The sequence below is a fragment of the Calidris pugnax genome, unplaced genomic scaffold, assembly GCF_001431845.1.
Source record: "Calidris pugnax isolate Ruff unplaced genomic scaffold, ASM143184v1 scaffold14, whole genome shotgun sequence".
NCBI lineage: Eukaryota > Metazoa > Chordata > Aves > Charadriiformes > Scolopacidae > Calidris > Calidris pugnax.
In genome coordinates, this window is record NW_015090793.1 from 4355564 (window position 1) to 4372162 (window position 16599).

At 44.8% G+C, this 16599-nt stretch overlaps 1 protein-coding gene across 1 annotated transcript in view; it reads left to right on the plus strand.

The window, feature by feature from the left end:
• The first annotated feature begins 7476 nt into the window (after nucleotides 1-7476).
• Nucleotides 7477-16599, plus strand: part of CPZ (carboxypeptidase Z) — a 34438-nt gene continuing 25315 nt past the window's right edge. Inside the window, exon 1 of the mRNA XM_014936133.1 lies at nucleotides 7477-7810. Coding sequence (XP_014791619.1) covers nucleotides 7588-7810 — 223 coding nt within the window. The 5' untranslated portion in view covers nucleotides 7477-7587. The remainder of the gene's footprint in view (nucleotides 7811-16599) is intronic.

The following is a 16599-nucleotide window of genomic DNA, read 5'->3' on the forward strand; positions in this document are numbered from 1 at the left end:
AACTTTTGAGCTGCTGTGGTCCTTGTCCTGAAGCTTTGTAGGCTGAAGGAATGGAGAAGAAACATATATAGAGTTTAGTTTGATATGTGGATGATATGGCATTTCTCACATCTGTACAAAACTTAAGCAGTTCAGTATCAGATCTTTAAAGAGAGCAACATTGCGATATCAGTAACACTAGAAGAATTTACACTGGCAGAGGTTTTAATCTAAAATATTGGCTTTTTGAAAAACAGGGAGAAGGATTTTACTAATTGATGGAGCTGTTCCCAGAGCTCAGCCCATGACTGGTGGTGTTCCCAGAGTTTAGCCTGTGGCCGGGTATTTAAGACCCTGTAGTCTTTCTTTTACTCTCTCTCGCTGCCTGATCCCTCCTCTTGACCTTTCATAACTGTGGCTTGGACTGTTCTGTGCAACTTATTCTTTCAGAAGAATCATACATACTGGAAATACTTGTACATAACTTGCTAAATATCAGTTAGTCATTTTTTTGGCCAAGAAAAACTCATATTTAGTAGCTGATATTATTTCTCCTGATGAATCAATGCCTAAGGCCCCCATCCTATTTGCTACCACTCTCCAAATCCCCTCCAATTTGTTAATGCTTTTGCTGAAATGAAAACACTTATGCTTTTAATGTCATTGGATGGACAATAACATGGCAGAAGAGTGGCACATAGCAGTGCTGTGCATGACTCTAGCTGAATTCTGGAACCAGTTACATGAGGCAGCCCTGAGACAGTGACCCCCACCCCAGACACTGTTACAGACTGCATTTGAAATAGATATCCATATCCAGGAGTTAATGACTTCTTTACAAATAACTTGAGAGGTGAGATGCTGCATGTGGGTCTGGCACATAATCTAAATGCCATGTAGACTTCGATAAAGCTGGGACAATGACCCTGAGGTCAGCTTGCTCTCTGTAGAGCAGACAGGGTGTTTGGGATGATGCCTCTGTGGAGCTGGTATCATGTTGTTGAATATGCTGGCTGCATGGGATCCTGCACAATCCCAAGGATGGTCCCAACCTGGTCTCCCCAACTTTGCTGTCCCTATTCTGCTTCTCTGGTCTTTGAAGATGTGCTAAATTGTCCTCAAAGGACAGTCTGAGCATGGCAATTGGAACTGACCTGCATACTGCAGGCTAGAGATGATATCTTCCAAAGGTTGTCTGGAAAAAATGGACCTTACAGTTGTTTTATATTTGGTCTCTAGTTTCCATTGGTGGTTTCTAAATTCTTTGAATGAAAGAAGAAAATAAAAACTGAACTAGAATTCCTTACCTGTTAAAAGGCCCTCTGTTTAGGGACACTTAGTCTGTGTAACTCTAAAGACTTGGAACCTTGACACAGAAAACAAATCTTTTACCATGGCCCAGATATTTAGCTGGACAATGACTCTCAGTATACTATATGCAATTTTAAAGTCCCTAAATACCTTTAAAAACATTCAGGTTTAACGAGTTTAACAGCCTATTTCTCCTGACTTTGTGGGGCTTGAATCTTCATTTGACTTGGAGATTGATTTCTGAAGGTGAAGTCCTCAGACCTCTTGTGCTAATATCACCCAAAATACTGATTCTTGCTGTCCAAGTTTAAAACCTGTTTTTCTGGAGAGTGTCAGACTTGGAGGGCCTGATTTTTGGAAAGTGCCAAGGATCTGCCTTTAAGGAACTGGGGTCTGTTAAGTGTTTCCCCCACCAGGTACCAACAAACTAAAGCACTCAGAGTCACTTTTTCAAAATACTTCCCAGCACCCCTGTGAATGTGCAAAGCAAGCCCTAGAGGACTTATTTTGAATGTGTTGGCATTAATGTTCTGTGAGACAGGGAAAAGAGATGAAGTGAAATGAGTCTCAAAATAGGACTGTCAAGTTCTTTTCTGGTAGAGCTTACATTAATTTTTAATACTCCATCTGTGATCAGAAGAAAAGGAAGACCTTTAGTTCTCAGCACAGATCTTTTTTGAGCACACTTATTTTTCCATGTAGCCATTATATATTCAGTTCTGTGATTCACTGAGTTATTTGTATTTTTTTTCTTGCTTTATGGGAGTCAGGCAGAGTCATCTTTGGGCCTCATCTTGAACTATAACCACAAAACGCATCACCAGTAACCCCTTAGCAGTAGTCCTACTTTGTTATTTTACATGTGGGAGTAATAAGAGGCAGCCTTTGGGATGATACCAAGGTCCTCATGTCAGTTCTATCTTTTTAATGTTTAAGTTTAAATAATATTGTGAGCTTATAGCAGGGTTTGGTAATCAGTGCATGTTACTTTGCACATGTTCTCCTGGATATAGAATCATATTTATTACTTTTGTCCCTTTGTGGTCTCATTCTACCATCTGGTGCCAGGTTCCCTTCCAGTTTTTTGTACCACTTGCGCCTTTGATCATGGCTGAATTTTAACTAGACGTCATTTTCTCTTGTCATCAAAAGAAATTTTCTGAGTGGCTTTATTTCTTACTGACTAGCCCAAGCAAGCAAGGAGATCATATGGAGGATACGCTAAAAGAAAGACATGTATTCAGTTGAATCTTTATGGGATGGTAGGGCCTCCTTCTGCTTTAATTGCATTCCTCTGCATTATGATACAATCAGTTCAGTGGATCACCTGGAAGTGGTATAAGAAACTAATTTTGTGGGTCATTGACTTAGTTATTCTGTGACAAGTCAGAAGATGAAAACAGAATTTAATTATCACTGGCAGTACTTGTATTGAATTTAAATGATCTAAATATTTTTCAAGAGCTGCAATTTTTACTTTTTTTTTACATTTATTATATTTAAACAGGGAGGAAAGAAATATCTGTGACTCTAATAATAGGGGAAAAAACCCTCCCACACTCATTGCTGGCTTTTGTTTCCAGCATATAAGCAAAAAATGGGGGAAATAAATTGGCAAAACATGCCAAAATGATAGAACTAAAAAGGAAATAATTAAAGTCCAATTTTGGAGCCATTGCAGGAAATTTAATTTTGGGAGTATGGCTAGACTGGCTCGCTCTGGGGAGGTCTACCAAGACATCACTCCTCCTCCCTTAGTGAGCTGGTACAAATATGGACTTGGTCAATAGTGATCAAAAATAACTGCTAGAGGCTACAGGGAATTTGTGAAGTATTTGAGACATGTAGACAGTTGCAGTCCGTAATCTATTCTAGGTTAAACTCTTAGGGTACAGTATAGAAAAAACAGGAACACTCTTTGTTTGTGTGGTCTTTTTCTCTACTCTTAGTCTCTCTCTTAGGTTTCTGACACTCAGTGTTTATGTGTGGTAGTTTCTAAAGCTGGTTTAATCTTGTGGGTCATACAGGGAACAAACTGAAAGTTGAGATGAAAGGCACTGCTGAAAAAAGTCTGTGTGAGAAAGCTAAAAGCTCCACAAGCATAATGTAGATGGTCCCAGAAGGCACAGAGAAACATCCCAAAATATCTGCTCCTCTTAACAAGTGCAGAGCTCAGAACAGTCTGTGCATCTTTATAGTGAAATAGCCATTTCTCTTATCCACATGCATGTTAATTTGAATTAGAAAGATCTGTTTAGAGAACAAATATATCTTCCTCTACTTAGCACCTAGAAGCTGAAAAAGAAGACCTTGTGGGTCTTTCTCAGATCTCTGCTGCTGCATGATGCACCATCAGGGCATAGGGGGATAAAGTCTTGCAAAGATAAGTAGAATAGTTTGGTTGGTTGTTTTTTTGTTTTTTTTTTTAAAAAGTTGCTATTGCTTTGCAGAAAGTTGCTAATTCACTGCCTCTCTATCTTGAGATCAGGTTCTCTTCTCTGCCCTGTTCTTCTTCTGCAGAAACTGAAAGAGGAGAAAAAAAAAATCAGAATAAGGATTGGTTTCTGCTGTTCAAATGAAAATATCTCCTGGATTAATGTAAACTACTGTAAAGTTCTAAAACTATGCCTGCTGACTGTACTGGAGCAGATGTGCTGCCATACACTGCTCTGCCAGCTTCACTGACACCTTTTGAGGGAGAGAATAACAAGCCATGAAGTAGCATTTTGATCTGCTCTGTCTGTTTATGCCCCTCAGAAAACAGTTATCTAGTCAGCACTGCTTCTGTTTATGGTTCAACCTCCTGTCAGCAGAGTGAAAATAAAAAGAACCAGGTAATTAAAATCAGACTGAGTCTGATACGTCCCTCTACTAATTTTCTCTGACAATAGTAAGAACCATGAGAATGCAAGCAAGTTAAACGTACTGTATTTAATCCCATTTTGAGTACCTGCCAAAGACATAAACCAGTTTTGGTACTTAGTCCTGTCTGAGGATTTCTGGATTGCTGCTGTACTGTGGACTGTAGGCTAACAGAAAGGTCTAAGCAGAGTGATGAGGAGCATCAACTGTGTTTAATCATTTTCACTTGAATCACTACAATAAGGTTAAGTTAAATAATCTTAACTCTTATCATAGTTAGATAACCACAATTATGGTGTGGGGCAGGATTATAGCCTTGAAAGCACAAAGAGTGGGTAGAGCTCTGTTCCTGTCACCTGAGATGGTGGATCTTTAAAGCCACTCTGTAGCTCTGGACAATGTCATAAAGAAACCCAAGGTGATGATCAGGCATGGTGAGGGTACCACATTGCAGCTCTGTATGAAGGGAGTATCTCTGGTCCGGGAAAGCTTGCACTGAGGCCAAGGAGTCCTGACGCTTGGCAAGGCTAATTAGGGTAAGCATATTGCTATGATGATGAGATAAAATGTTCTTTCAGTTCCAGAGCTCATCATTACGTTGAACTGCCTTACACAAGGCAGAGAAAATACTGTCTCCATTTAATTCTGATGAAATGATATAATTCCCAAAGGCTGTTTGAACTTGGGGACATGTGTGGAAATCAATGCACAGACAAGGTACAAATACTATTAGATAATCTTGACTATCTCAATCTTGAAAACAAGAAATGATATAAAGTGCACCACAAGCATTTAATTCAGGAAAATAACAAATGGACATTCCCAAATGACACCAGTATTTCCAGTGTGATGGGACTTTGTCTCATTAGTATTTGAGAAAGGGTATGGAGTGCAGTATGAGCGTGGAGTAGCACAGTAGGGCTAATAGCGCTGGTGAAAGCAGGTGTCAGTGGTTTGCAAAATATTTTGGGGGATCCTGGTAAACTGGGCTTATGTTTGCTGGTATTTTAACATGTGTGGTCATGTTTAGTTTGGAGAAGAGGAGGCTGAAGGGGGACCTAATTGTTGTAGAGAGGTGGGTGTTGGCCTGTTCTCTCAAGTGAATATTGACAGGACCAGAGGAAATGGTCTAAAGTTGTGGCAGGGGAGGTTCAGATTAGATATGAGGAAGAATTATTTTACTGAGAGGGTGGTCAGGCACTGGAACAGCCTGCCCAGGGAGGTGGTGGAGTCACCATCCCTGGAGGGATTTAAGAAATGTGTAGACGTGGCACTTCAGGGCATGCTCTAGTGCCTGAGATTGTTGGGTTTTGTCTGTCTGTGGGTGGGTGTGGGGGGTGTGTGTGTATGTGTTTTGTGGGTTTGGTTTTGTTGGGCTTTTTGTTTGTTTGGGGTTTTTTTTGTTTGTTTGTTTTGTGGTTGGACTCAATGATCTCAAAGGTCGCTTCCAACCATGAATATTCTGTGATTGTGTGAGAAAGCATGTGGCATCTAAACCGGAGCTGGTGGCCTGAAGTGTGGTGGATGGGAGGAGACATTTCCAAGGATATAGTGTCTAGGCTGAAGGACGGGAAATCAAGTGAGACATCACAGGTGGAAACAAATAAATACCAACAAGAAATTAGACAGAAAAGGGGAAAGCTGATGAGATGACAGCTACTGAAGGACCAGTTCTGCAGCAGAGTTCACCTGCAGAAGCACTGGGATGTATGGTGAAGATGTCATTCCATACTTTAGAAAGACATCAGTGTTTCCAAGGACTGGGGGTCAGCTTCTGTTTGTAGGTTTAATCTCTACAGCTTTTTTTGCTGTAATAAATTTAGCCTCATCACTCAGGTTAGCTCTGGGAAGCCTCATTCTTTCCCTTTAACATAAAATGCATGGCCCAGGCACACAGCAAGCCTTGGTTTCGGATGCATCCTTGGCTGTACTTGGGCACATCAGGTACGAATGTATTGGTATTCAGAGCAGCCAACCCACAGGCTGCTGGGCAGAAGGTGAAGTACTCCTGTCCTTGGAGATCACGCTTTCAGAGCTGTGCTGGTACTCTATTTTTTTGAGAGACAGTTCAGACATGCTGCTGTGTGATCAGGGCAGAAAAAAAGGCAGCTAAATATTGTTTTCCTTAGAAGTTTGTTCTTTGAACTCTGCTGGGCTTTGGTGCTGTTTACTCCCAGGGCAGACGCTGCAGTTTCCAGATCTAGTAGGAAATACTAGAGGCAAGAAACCCACCCTCCCACAGCAGAGGACGTGTTTTACTGCTGAGCTTCCCAATTCGTCCAGCAGTGTAACCTCTCACAAATATGATGAGACATCAATTGCTTTTCAAGACACATACAGCTTTCTCCTGCCCTGTCAGCTTCTTTAGTGTGTTTCCCTACAGGGGGGTTTATTTGATTACATTATCATATAGCACCGTAACTCCCTACTGATCTCTCTGATAGTGATCAGCAGGAGCCAGTGGGCTCCAACTGCAAGGACAGATTCTCTGCTCTCATGTGTAAGCAGGTATCTGTCCTCAAAGAAACATGCATTACCTGTAAAGATACGATGCTGTGGTCTTTTTTTTGGTTTAGATTTTTGAAGAAAAATTCTTTTTCCTGTGACACTGGATATTTTTTAATGTGTAGGTAAGAAATGAGGAGTTCACATCTTACAACAGACTTGGTGGAGAAGTCTGCTTTAGGTATCAGGATAAAAACATACCGTGCATATTTCTCTGAAAAAAAAAAATAAAAAACAAATCAATTTAAGATAAACTTAATGCATATTTACCATCTAATTAAACCTTGTATTGTTTTTCTGGGATCTTATCTACATTTTTGTAGGTTTTTGTTGCAGTTTTTAAAGAATAAACAGAAAAGACTGATATCCTTCCACGTTTTTTTCTGTAAACTACATCTTGCCTTAAGTAAAATGTCCAGGAGCAGCATGTGGAGGGGGATCCTACTGGATATTTTGTGGGTTCCCCTTCCCACTGTGCTGGAGGGGGTGCAGCTTAGAGTCCCTTTGCTGTCACGTTGTGTTTTAAACTTGCAGTTGAGTGGGTTATGAAACACCATTCTTCAAGAGGAAAGTTTTGATTGCTTTTTGCTGCCGCTTTTCCCCCTGCTCTCTCCAGGCGGTTGCTCTCGGCTTCAGCTGAGACAGACTTTAACAAAGCTCCCGTGTCCCTTAGAAAAACTGCTGCAGGAAGACCCAAGGCATGGGACCCCGGGTTGAGGAGCAGGCAGGCGCATCCCTGCGGGGACCCCCCTCTCCGCTTGCTCTGTTTATAAAACTGCAAGCCAGGCTGCGAGAGGGAGAGGGTTTGGAGGCAGAGGGGAGGGGGGAGCTCATTCCTCCTCCCTTTCTGTCTCAAAGCCTTTTTGCTTTCCAAGCTCCGATGCTCGCTGAAATCTGACGCCTGGACTGCACACACAGTGAGACGTGGGCATGCCCTTGCACTGCACTGATTTCCTCCGCAGCTTGGAGAGCCAGAGCCGCGCTGAGGTTCCCGGCAGAGGAGCTGCTCCATCAGGCAGCCAGTGCCACATCACTGTGGTGCCTGCCTGTGCAAGGGGCTCCAGCATGCTCCTGAGGCTCCTGCTCCTCCTCGGCGGGCTGCTTAGGGCCACCGAGCCAGCACCCCGCTGTGAAACCGGCCAGGAGACCCTAGGTAAGGCTAACCACCCCAAAAGTCCCCCTTCTTCTGTCCTTCCTTCTCTTAGAGATCAGCAGAGAAAAGAGCTCCAGCTTTGAGGCGAGGGAGGCGGGAGCTGTCACTGTCCCCTAGGAGGGGACCAGCTCTTTGGAAATCTGCAGACTGCCAGTGATGAAACTGGGGTTGCGGATGGGAAGGCAGGCAGTGGTGGGGCTCTGCAACAGAAAAACAAGTCTAGGATGTAAGGGAATGTAATGTTTCCCCATCACTGACTTTCAAGGCCACATGTGGATGTGTTTTTCTGTCAATGTGTGGAGTTCCCAAACAGCAGAATCCCCCTCGTTGTCGTGGGGAATGCAGAGGATTAGCCCCATCTCTGGCCTTGCCTTCTAGGAACGCGGTGGTTGGATTGCAAGAAAATGAACTTTTGACCTTCTGTGCGCTTTTCTGCTTAAGAAAAAATATTTTCCTTACATTTAGCTTTAGGTCATTTATTTCAAGTCCAAAGTATGAGAAGATTTATTAGGATCTGACAGCTGTAGGGTGTGTTTTAGCTTGCTATAAGCAATATGGAATTTGTATGAGTTGATTGGCTGGAAAAGCAAATTTACCCATTAGAATAAAGTTTAGATAGGAACATGCTGCTAAATGGATTAAAAGCTTTCAGATCAGCAATCAGTTGACTAATAAAAAAATATTAACAGTGTCTTTTAAAAATACATGATGTTTTTAATCAAGTGGACTTAATTCAGATTTCATTTATGTGGGGACAGCAGAGAGGTGAATTCCAGTGAAGTGACAAGGTCTACTCCAGGAAAACTATTTTCAGAGGATTCAAACTCAAAACAATTCAGAGAAATGTTTTATGGGAATACAGGAAGGGATAAGTTAACTTGAAACTGACCTTAATGTTATCCAAGGAAGTTCAGCTATATTTCAGTGCTTAACTATAAGCTGTAGACTGTCACTGGCATTGAACTGCTGCACAATGCAGTCCATGTGCTGTGTACTGCATATAATTTGAGAGTGCTGTTCCCATGAACATCAAAGTGAGGTCTACCGCAGCCTGAAGGGATTTTATTTTTGGATAAAGCTGCACAAAGAGAAGTGTTGTAGCCTATTTACAGCCAGTTAGAGGAGGAGGCTGTGTGGTTTGCAGCATGCCCTTTCTCTGTGAGGTATGATTCTACTCCAGTTCCAGCTGATAGAAGTTTTGCCATGGGGTATTAATCCTGGCAACCACAAACATAGGGATCACTGAGGGGTAACTCTGCTGCTGCAGAATGTTCTATGTGTGTCAGCAACTGCACTGTCTTTAGAGGAGGGCTTGAGGATAAGCAGGCAATGGAAATACACCTTGCATGTGGTGGGACTACACTGCTGAATGTGGCCCTAGAGGGATGGCTAGTGGTAAGGAAAGTGAGCTGCCAACATCACTAGTGATGTGCAATGGGAGGAAGGGGCACATTTCATACTGGAGGACGTTGGACCAGGAAATAAAGTAGAACTTGGACTTTGAGAGACCTGCCAGATTTCTCAAGGGAAGATAAGGTCATGTCAGGTCACGTGGAAAGAAAGAGGACTGCGGTGCTGAACATGTTCATGAGGAGACCTCGCAGGGGTCTCCTCTCCACATCCAGGGCAGTAGGTTATGTCCTTAGCTGCAGCAGTGGGAGTTTCTCCCCTGTTTTGGGATCCCTTGTGCAGATCTCTGTGGATCTCGGTGGCCAGACCTGCGGTGCCCTGCAGCAAGAGGGCAGGAGAGAAGGGCAGAAGGAACCAGTGCCACTATCTAACTCACAGCAAGACTGGAGCTGGTCTCTGCAGACTGCCTGGCCTTCCCGGTGATATTTGCTCTGCTGTGACTCACTTTGCTTTTTTTTTTTAAATAAGAAACTGAAATGAAACATGATTAACAATACCAAGATCCTTACGAAATGCTTTGTGCTCTTCTGCTTAGAAAAATAAGGAAATAATTACTGTCATCCAGCCCCACAATATGGCACAGGCTTCACACACTGTGTTGGGAGCTTTTTGAGCAGCAGCTGGGAACCATGGCATGGAGAGAGGGCAGGTCCCTTCTCCTCAGCTGTGTCCTGTATCCTTGAGGAGCCAGCAAGCCACTGTCTCTCCCAGTGATAAGATCCCGCACTGCATTTCCAAACCCTGATGAGTTTTACTGGCCTCTTAGCCTCTAGTTTGGGTGAGAAAAGCACAGCTTAGCATGTTTCCCCTGAAAGGTGGCCGGCCTTTGGTAGAGGGAGCTAATAGCCCAGGTTCCTGTTTTATCCGAGTTGTGTACACGTCTGCTGCTGACTGATGGGTTCCAGTGGTAATTAGTTAAACGCAGCACTTTACTGAACAACAAAACTAAAAGCAAGGCAGCAGTAGGCTGAAGTGTCAATATACGAATAGGAGGGGACTCTCCTTGCAGCTGGGGCCAGCTCTACCATTGAGATGCTGCGGGGGATCAGGCTGAGGCTGCAAAATCACAGCCATAAAACCTCTCCTGACCACTCGTGTTCAGAGAGCGCTTTATCGGGGACTTCTAGGGCAGAAGTACTCCAGTGCTCAAGCGGGTGTGCGGGAATAGCCGAGCTCCGGCCGCTGCCCGGGTCCCGCTCCCGGCGGGCACCCCGCGCTGCCTCCGCCGCTGGCCCGGTGCCGCGCCGCCGTCTGTGGTGCCACCGTGTGGGCTCCTCCGCTCGTACAGTCGGCTCCTGGGGAGACACCCGAGCTGCACCGAGTTTAAATGCAGAAGAGATGCCCTAGCCTTTTGCCCCAGGTCCCTGTCTGAACATCTGAAAGATGTTGGGGGTGCCTGGGACGGACCCTCAGATGTCACTGCTGAGGACCAGAGCTGGTGGGTCTGAATCACAGAATCTTCTAGGTTGGAAGGGACCTTAAAGATCATCTTGTCCAACCGTCAACCTAACTGACAAAAATAGACACCCACACAACAAACAAGGAGCATCATCACTAAACCATACCTCCCAGCACTACATCAACCCGTCTTTTGAACACCTCCAGGGATGGTGCCTCAACCACCTCCCTGGGCAGCCCATTCCAATGCCTGATAACCCTTTCAGTGAAAAAATTGTTCCTAATATCCAGCCTGAACCTCCCCTGGCGCAACTTGAGGCCATTTCCTCTTGTCCTGTCGCCTGTGACTTGAGAGAAGAGACCGACCCCCATCTCTCTACACCCTCCTTTCAGGGAGTTGTAGAGAGCAATAAGGTCTCCCCTCAGCCTCCTCTTCTCCAGGCTGAATAACCCCAATACCCTCAGCGTCTCCTCATAAGACTTATTCTCCAGACCCCTCACCATCTTTGTCGCCCTTCTCTGGACCCGCTCCAGCACCTCAATGTCTTTTTTATGGTAGGGGGCCCAAAACTGGACCTCTGCGGAGGTGGGAGAGCAGCTGGAGTGCTGCTCCCGGGGTAGCCCTGGCTGGCATACTTGTCATCTGTGGGCCTTTTGCTCTCCCAATCACCTTGGTGTTTCCCATCAGCCTGGCTCGCTCTGCTCCTGGGCCAGGCGTTGCCCCATCTCGAGGGTCCCAGAGTTTAACCTCTGGAGGCGGGAGGGAACGGGGAGGAGTAAGAAAGAGAGCTGGGGAGCAAACAGCCATGAGGATGGGAGGCAGGGGACAGGCACTGCATTTCTTCTGCGACCCAGAACAGCTGCTGTGGCACTGGCTTCTCTCTAAGCTATAGCATCAAATAAGATCGATTGCTTTCTGGAAAGTCAGACTGATTGAAAATCTGGACTCACACATAGATGCTATACCCTTCCCCTCTCCCTCTCTGGTGTTCCCATCTCCATAGCATGTCGTGGTTTGCTCCTAAGTAACAATCTGTGAACTTCACACTGGCTGAAGCTTCACAGGACCGTTACTTCACTTGCTGTGGACATTTCTAATGCTTGTTTCCTGGTGAAGCCCCTGTCTGTGCACACACACACAGGTAGAGCCTCTCCAGCTACTGCTGCTCTCATGTGTGTGAGCTGAGCGACCTGGCAATGGCCTGGGGTTTCTTCTTCTGCCCCAGGACCAGTGGTGCCAGCTGGTTCCTTGCCCTGCTGGGGCTGGCCTGGGCAGGCTCAGACACGGAGCACGGCCGCAGCACCATGCTGTCACGTGTGGGAAAGCCCAAGCTGTGAGAATCTCGCCTGCTGCACCCAAGATGGATGTGTCCAAGCCTTGTCAAAACAAAAAAATGCAGAACTAGTGTCTACATCACGCGTACTCACAAGATGAGAAATTCCAGTTCTCGTAAACCTGGTTTTCATCACTGAGTCATGTGAGCTGCTCTGCATTCCCACCACTGACGCTAGGATTTCTACAGAATTATTATTTCAGCAACATTAATTTTCAGCTACATTTAACATGGGAAATGGGATCAGAAACAACCACTTCTGTGGGGAAAGTAAGTTTATATTGAAAACATAATATATGGGTATATCCTTTTTACTGCTGAAATAGTTTATACATTATTTTAATCTGAAGGCAAAATTTTCTTCAGAATACTTACTTGTTCAGACATTTTTAAAGTGTGGGTGTGTAAATACCTAGATATCAAAACTTGAACAAAAAGCCCATTGCCCTAAGGCACAGCTAGGCTTTTAGCACGATTTAGGAGCACTAATGGTTGATCCTCTTTAACATTTCTAGACATTGAGTTTCCCTTCACACAGTCAGTCAGTGGTGGTTTAGGGGTGCTGACTGGCTGACAGCTGCCACACTCCCCTTTGGGCTGCCCAGGCCACGTGGGAGCCATCCCCTCCTTAAACCTGGACCAAATGTCAGATAAATGTCACAGGTACTGTTGTTTGAGGAGGGACTAAGCATGGACATACCATGCAGAAGTCATCTATCTTGTTGTAAACATGGGGGTTGAGGCTGGTGGGCAATGTCCTGGTCTCATTGCTGGGCTTTTATGACTGCTGAACCTTTTTTGAGCAGAGTCACCCCCCCCCCCCCCCAGCTGTCACAGGTCAATGGAGTTTAAGGACTTGGAGTTGCTCTGCCCATTGCAGAAATAAAACTGAAATTTCAATCCCTTTGTTTATCCTGTTGTAACTCCATTGATTTAATTGGCACTATTTCAGTTTTACAGGGTTATAACAGGACAACCCTATCTAGGAGACAATGTGAGATTAAGATAGGGATTTAAAATTCCACTGTTATTAAGATTTTAGACAAGGCTGTTGAATTAACTGCCAATCTTTTGTAATATAAAAATACCACATTTGGCTAAAACTCAGCTACCTACAGAAGAACCAGATGTGATGTTAATTACAATAGTTCTCATACATCTAAACTAATGACAAGACAGTTATACCAGGGGGCTGTGTTTAAGGAGGATGGAATGCTGTTTTGGCAAATGGTTTGGAAGGGTTGTAGCACCATAGATAAAAAAAATCACTTTGTCAGACATCGTCCTTTGTCCTGTGGCATTCAACAGAGCTGAGCTTACTCAAAGGTAAGATTCTGACTCTGTGGTAAACTGTTGGCCAAAGCACTTAGAGAGTCTCTATGTGTCTCGAGATCATGTTGGTGCACAACGAATGCACATCCAGCAGCAGACCAGCCACATGTGCAGCCTAATAAATCTTCAGGTCCAGCAGCCACATGTGCAGCCTAATAAATCTTCAGAGAATTTGGCATCTCCTGGGCCATTTTGCTGTCACCCTTGTTGTTGTTTCCTTGTGTTTTGTTTTCCTAACTGGTAGTTTTTCCCCTCACAACTGGAAAAACATCTCAGATGAGGCCAAAAAAGCTCACCTCGAGATTTTTTGGGTTGGGATTATGTTTCTGTTCAGTGTTTTCAGCTGGAATGACTCCCTGGAGTCGTATTTACTGGCTAGAGGCACAGCTGGAATGGCATGGGGGATCATATCACTAGAGGCACTGAGGTGGTTGGGACAGACAGGCGGACAGCAATATTCTTTCTCAATCCTTTTAGGTTCCCACAGCTGCAGCCCTGATTGAGTTGCATCTGCACAATTAGAAACAGGGGAGAATCGTTGGCCACTACTGAGGATGGCTCCGAGTGTTGCCAAGTGGCAGGTCTCTGTGTGCATCAGCACAGATTTTGACCTGTGGTCTGCAGGTTGCGTGAACTCCCATCAGCCATGGGAGAGCTCCAGCATCTTCTTGCAGGCCCCAGAGAAGTCCTGTGAGAGAAACAGCCCTGGAAGAGCCAGCTGCAGTGTCATTGCTGTGGGAACACCTTTAGCAATTCAATAAAAACGAGTGTTTAAGTGAATGCCAGGCAGCAGGTGGGTTAGAAAGAAGGGTGATTAATAAGGAATACTGGCTTGTGCTCTTGCCTGCTGTGATATTGCTCTGCAAAGTGAAGGCAGATTAAGCATTAATCTCTTTCAGGTGCTTTCAGGCTTCTTCCTGCGAGGGAGCAGGGCTCAAACAGGGCCCGTCTCACTGCCTGCACATTGGGGGTTCTCCATACTGCTTCTGCCCGTTTGCAGACCCATCATTCCCCTGGGGTGGTTACTGCAATTGCTGGAGTTGAAGATAGGTTAACAGGAATTCAGTCCTCTACTCACAAAAGCTTTGATGTGTCCAGGAAAAGGAGTTAACCACGTGGGCTGCTTTTTGCAGTCACTCCTCTCTCCTCCAGTTTTCCTGGAATTCCTTCTCTGCGGCTGGGGATCGTCACTTCTGCCCCTACACGTACACCTTAGATAAGTAGCTGCCTTCTCTCCTGGGCTTTCTGACCATTTCCCCCTCTAGCCAAGCTACTCAGCTGCCTCATTCCTCTGCCTCTAGTCCCTTACCTTCTCCACTCCTCCTTCACCCTCCTTCTGGTGATTCTGATCCATTATAGAGTTCTGTAATGGATCTTGTCCTCGTGCCATAGGCGGGAGCTGGCTCCAGAGGCAGGCTGGGCTTTGCCTTTTGCAGCTGTGGTTGCAATGTTTTGCAAAATGGTACAGCCCAGCAGCGTTTGCACATCACCACTGATGCTAAGTTTTGCCTCTTCAGTGTGACAAGGCAGATTATCGTTGCAAAGACTGCCTCGATGAACCGTGCAGAACTGCAAGGAGAGTAATACTAATATGATCAGAAACGGAAAACCTTTGTTTGGAAAAACAGAGGGTTTGACTATAAACAGACTAAAATGAATACATATGTCTTCCAGTTTAAAACAGTATTGTAAGAAACCCAGAAAGCTGGTAGGGGGTGTGCTGGTCTGTGCAAGATAAATTATCTAATCTTGTTCGATCTGTCACTCATAACAATACAATTGTGTAAGCCTCACTGAATGATTTAGATATTTTGAATCTAGGACTGGCCCTTGGGTTTAATCCATATCCTCAAGTGCACAAGTCTCCTTTTGGCTTTGCTCTTGAAAAGGCAACCGGCCAAGTCATGGCACTGGAAGTAGCTGTTGAGCTCTATTGTCTGGGTTAGGGTTAATCACAGCAGCTTTCTTCTTTCAGTGCTGAATCATCAAGGGGAAAAAATGTAAGCTTGGCAGTAAAATATGTATGTGCTGCATTGTAGTTTTTCAAGCTTGCCTTTGCAAATTAAAACCAGAAGCGTATATTATAGAGAGGACTCAGAAAGCTTGAAATGGCTTTTCTCCTCTTCAATAAGTTATTTTATCCATAATCTTAAATAGAAGCTGTGCTACTGAAAGGATTTTTGTAGCTCTGATGGAATAGCTAGAGTAAAAAATAAACATAAAAAATTGAAAAGGCTGTTCTGGGTCAGGAAGAAAAAGGCCTTTCTGTACCAACCTGTCTGTGGATGGGACTGTGAGAGGAGGTGGCACTGTCTTCTGAGCCCAGGGAAGTTTCTGCTCAAAAAATGGAGGAGGTTTAAGCTCTTTCAAGCACAGCAGAAGCAGCGACTGAAGCCTGCCAAGTTAATTTGGAGACCTGAGAAACTCTGTTTATCATTGCCTGCCATTCCTCTTATGAAAAAGAGAAAGGGAGTAGCTGAACTCTTCTAGCTGGCATTGCTGGAGCTTTGACAAAACAAGCTATAAGGGTTGGGGATGTAGATTTGTTGGTCATTTCTGTGCGCAGAGACCCAGACCCCTGGGTGCAGGGCTCCAGGAGCAGAGCACGCAGCCCAGGAGCTGGCCTCAGAGAGTTTCCTGCTGCCTGCTCTCCAGGCAGGCAGGCCCTGGCCCAGTTACGTGCATCCACACTTATTTATATAAGTACACACACTGGAGAATTATCTTTGGCCCTTGCAGAGCCGCACCCTCCAAAACATATGTAAGCATTGGCATTAGGAAACATAGGAAAAGTCCAAACACCACATCAGCACACATACACATTTAAGACTTGCTATAAAGCAAAGTCTGGTGTAAACTAGAGCTTTTCTTTCTTGTTTCCAGGTATATTAACACCTGATAACCTGAAAGCTCAAGCTGCTTCACTCCTGGATGTTTACATGACAGAGCTGTGGCTGATGTATGGTTCATGTTGCAGCTTGCAGGGGGGCTGTGGTGGGGAGAGGTGCTACATTTTGGGCAGAGCTGGCCTCTGAGAAGCTGCATAGATGTCTCTGGCAGAGAGAGAAAGGGAGAAAGCAACACAGTGTGCTGCAAAAATGTGAAGCTTACGTTTAGGACCCAGGAGGAAGGAATCAGTTTTGCTGCTAGTCAATGAGTGAGTCTTGATAGCTCTGAGTTTGTGAGGGACATCCTGGGCCAAAAGCAGTGGGAAAGATTGTTTCTGTGTTAGAAGAAACATCCCTGCTTATCACATACTGAGATGAACACCTTCAGTTGCCACGGGAAAGGTTTATATTGATTTGGTTTCCTCAT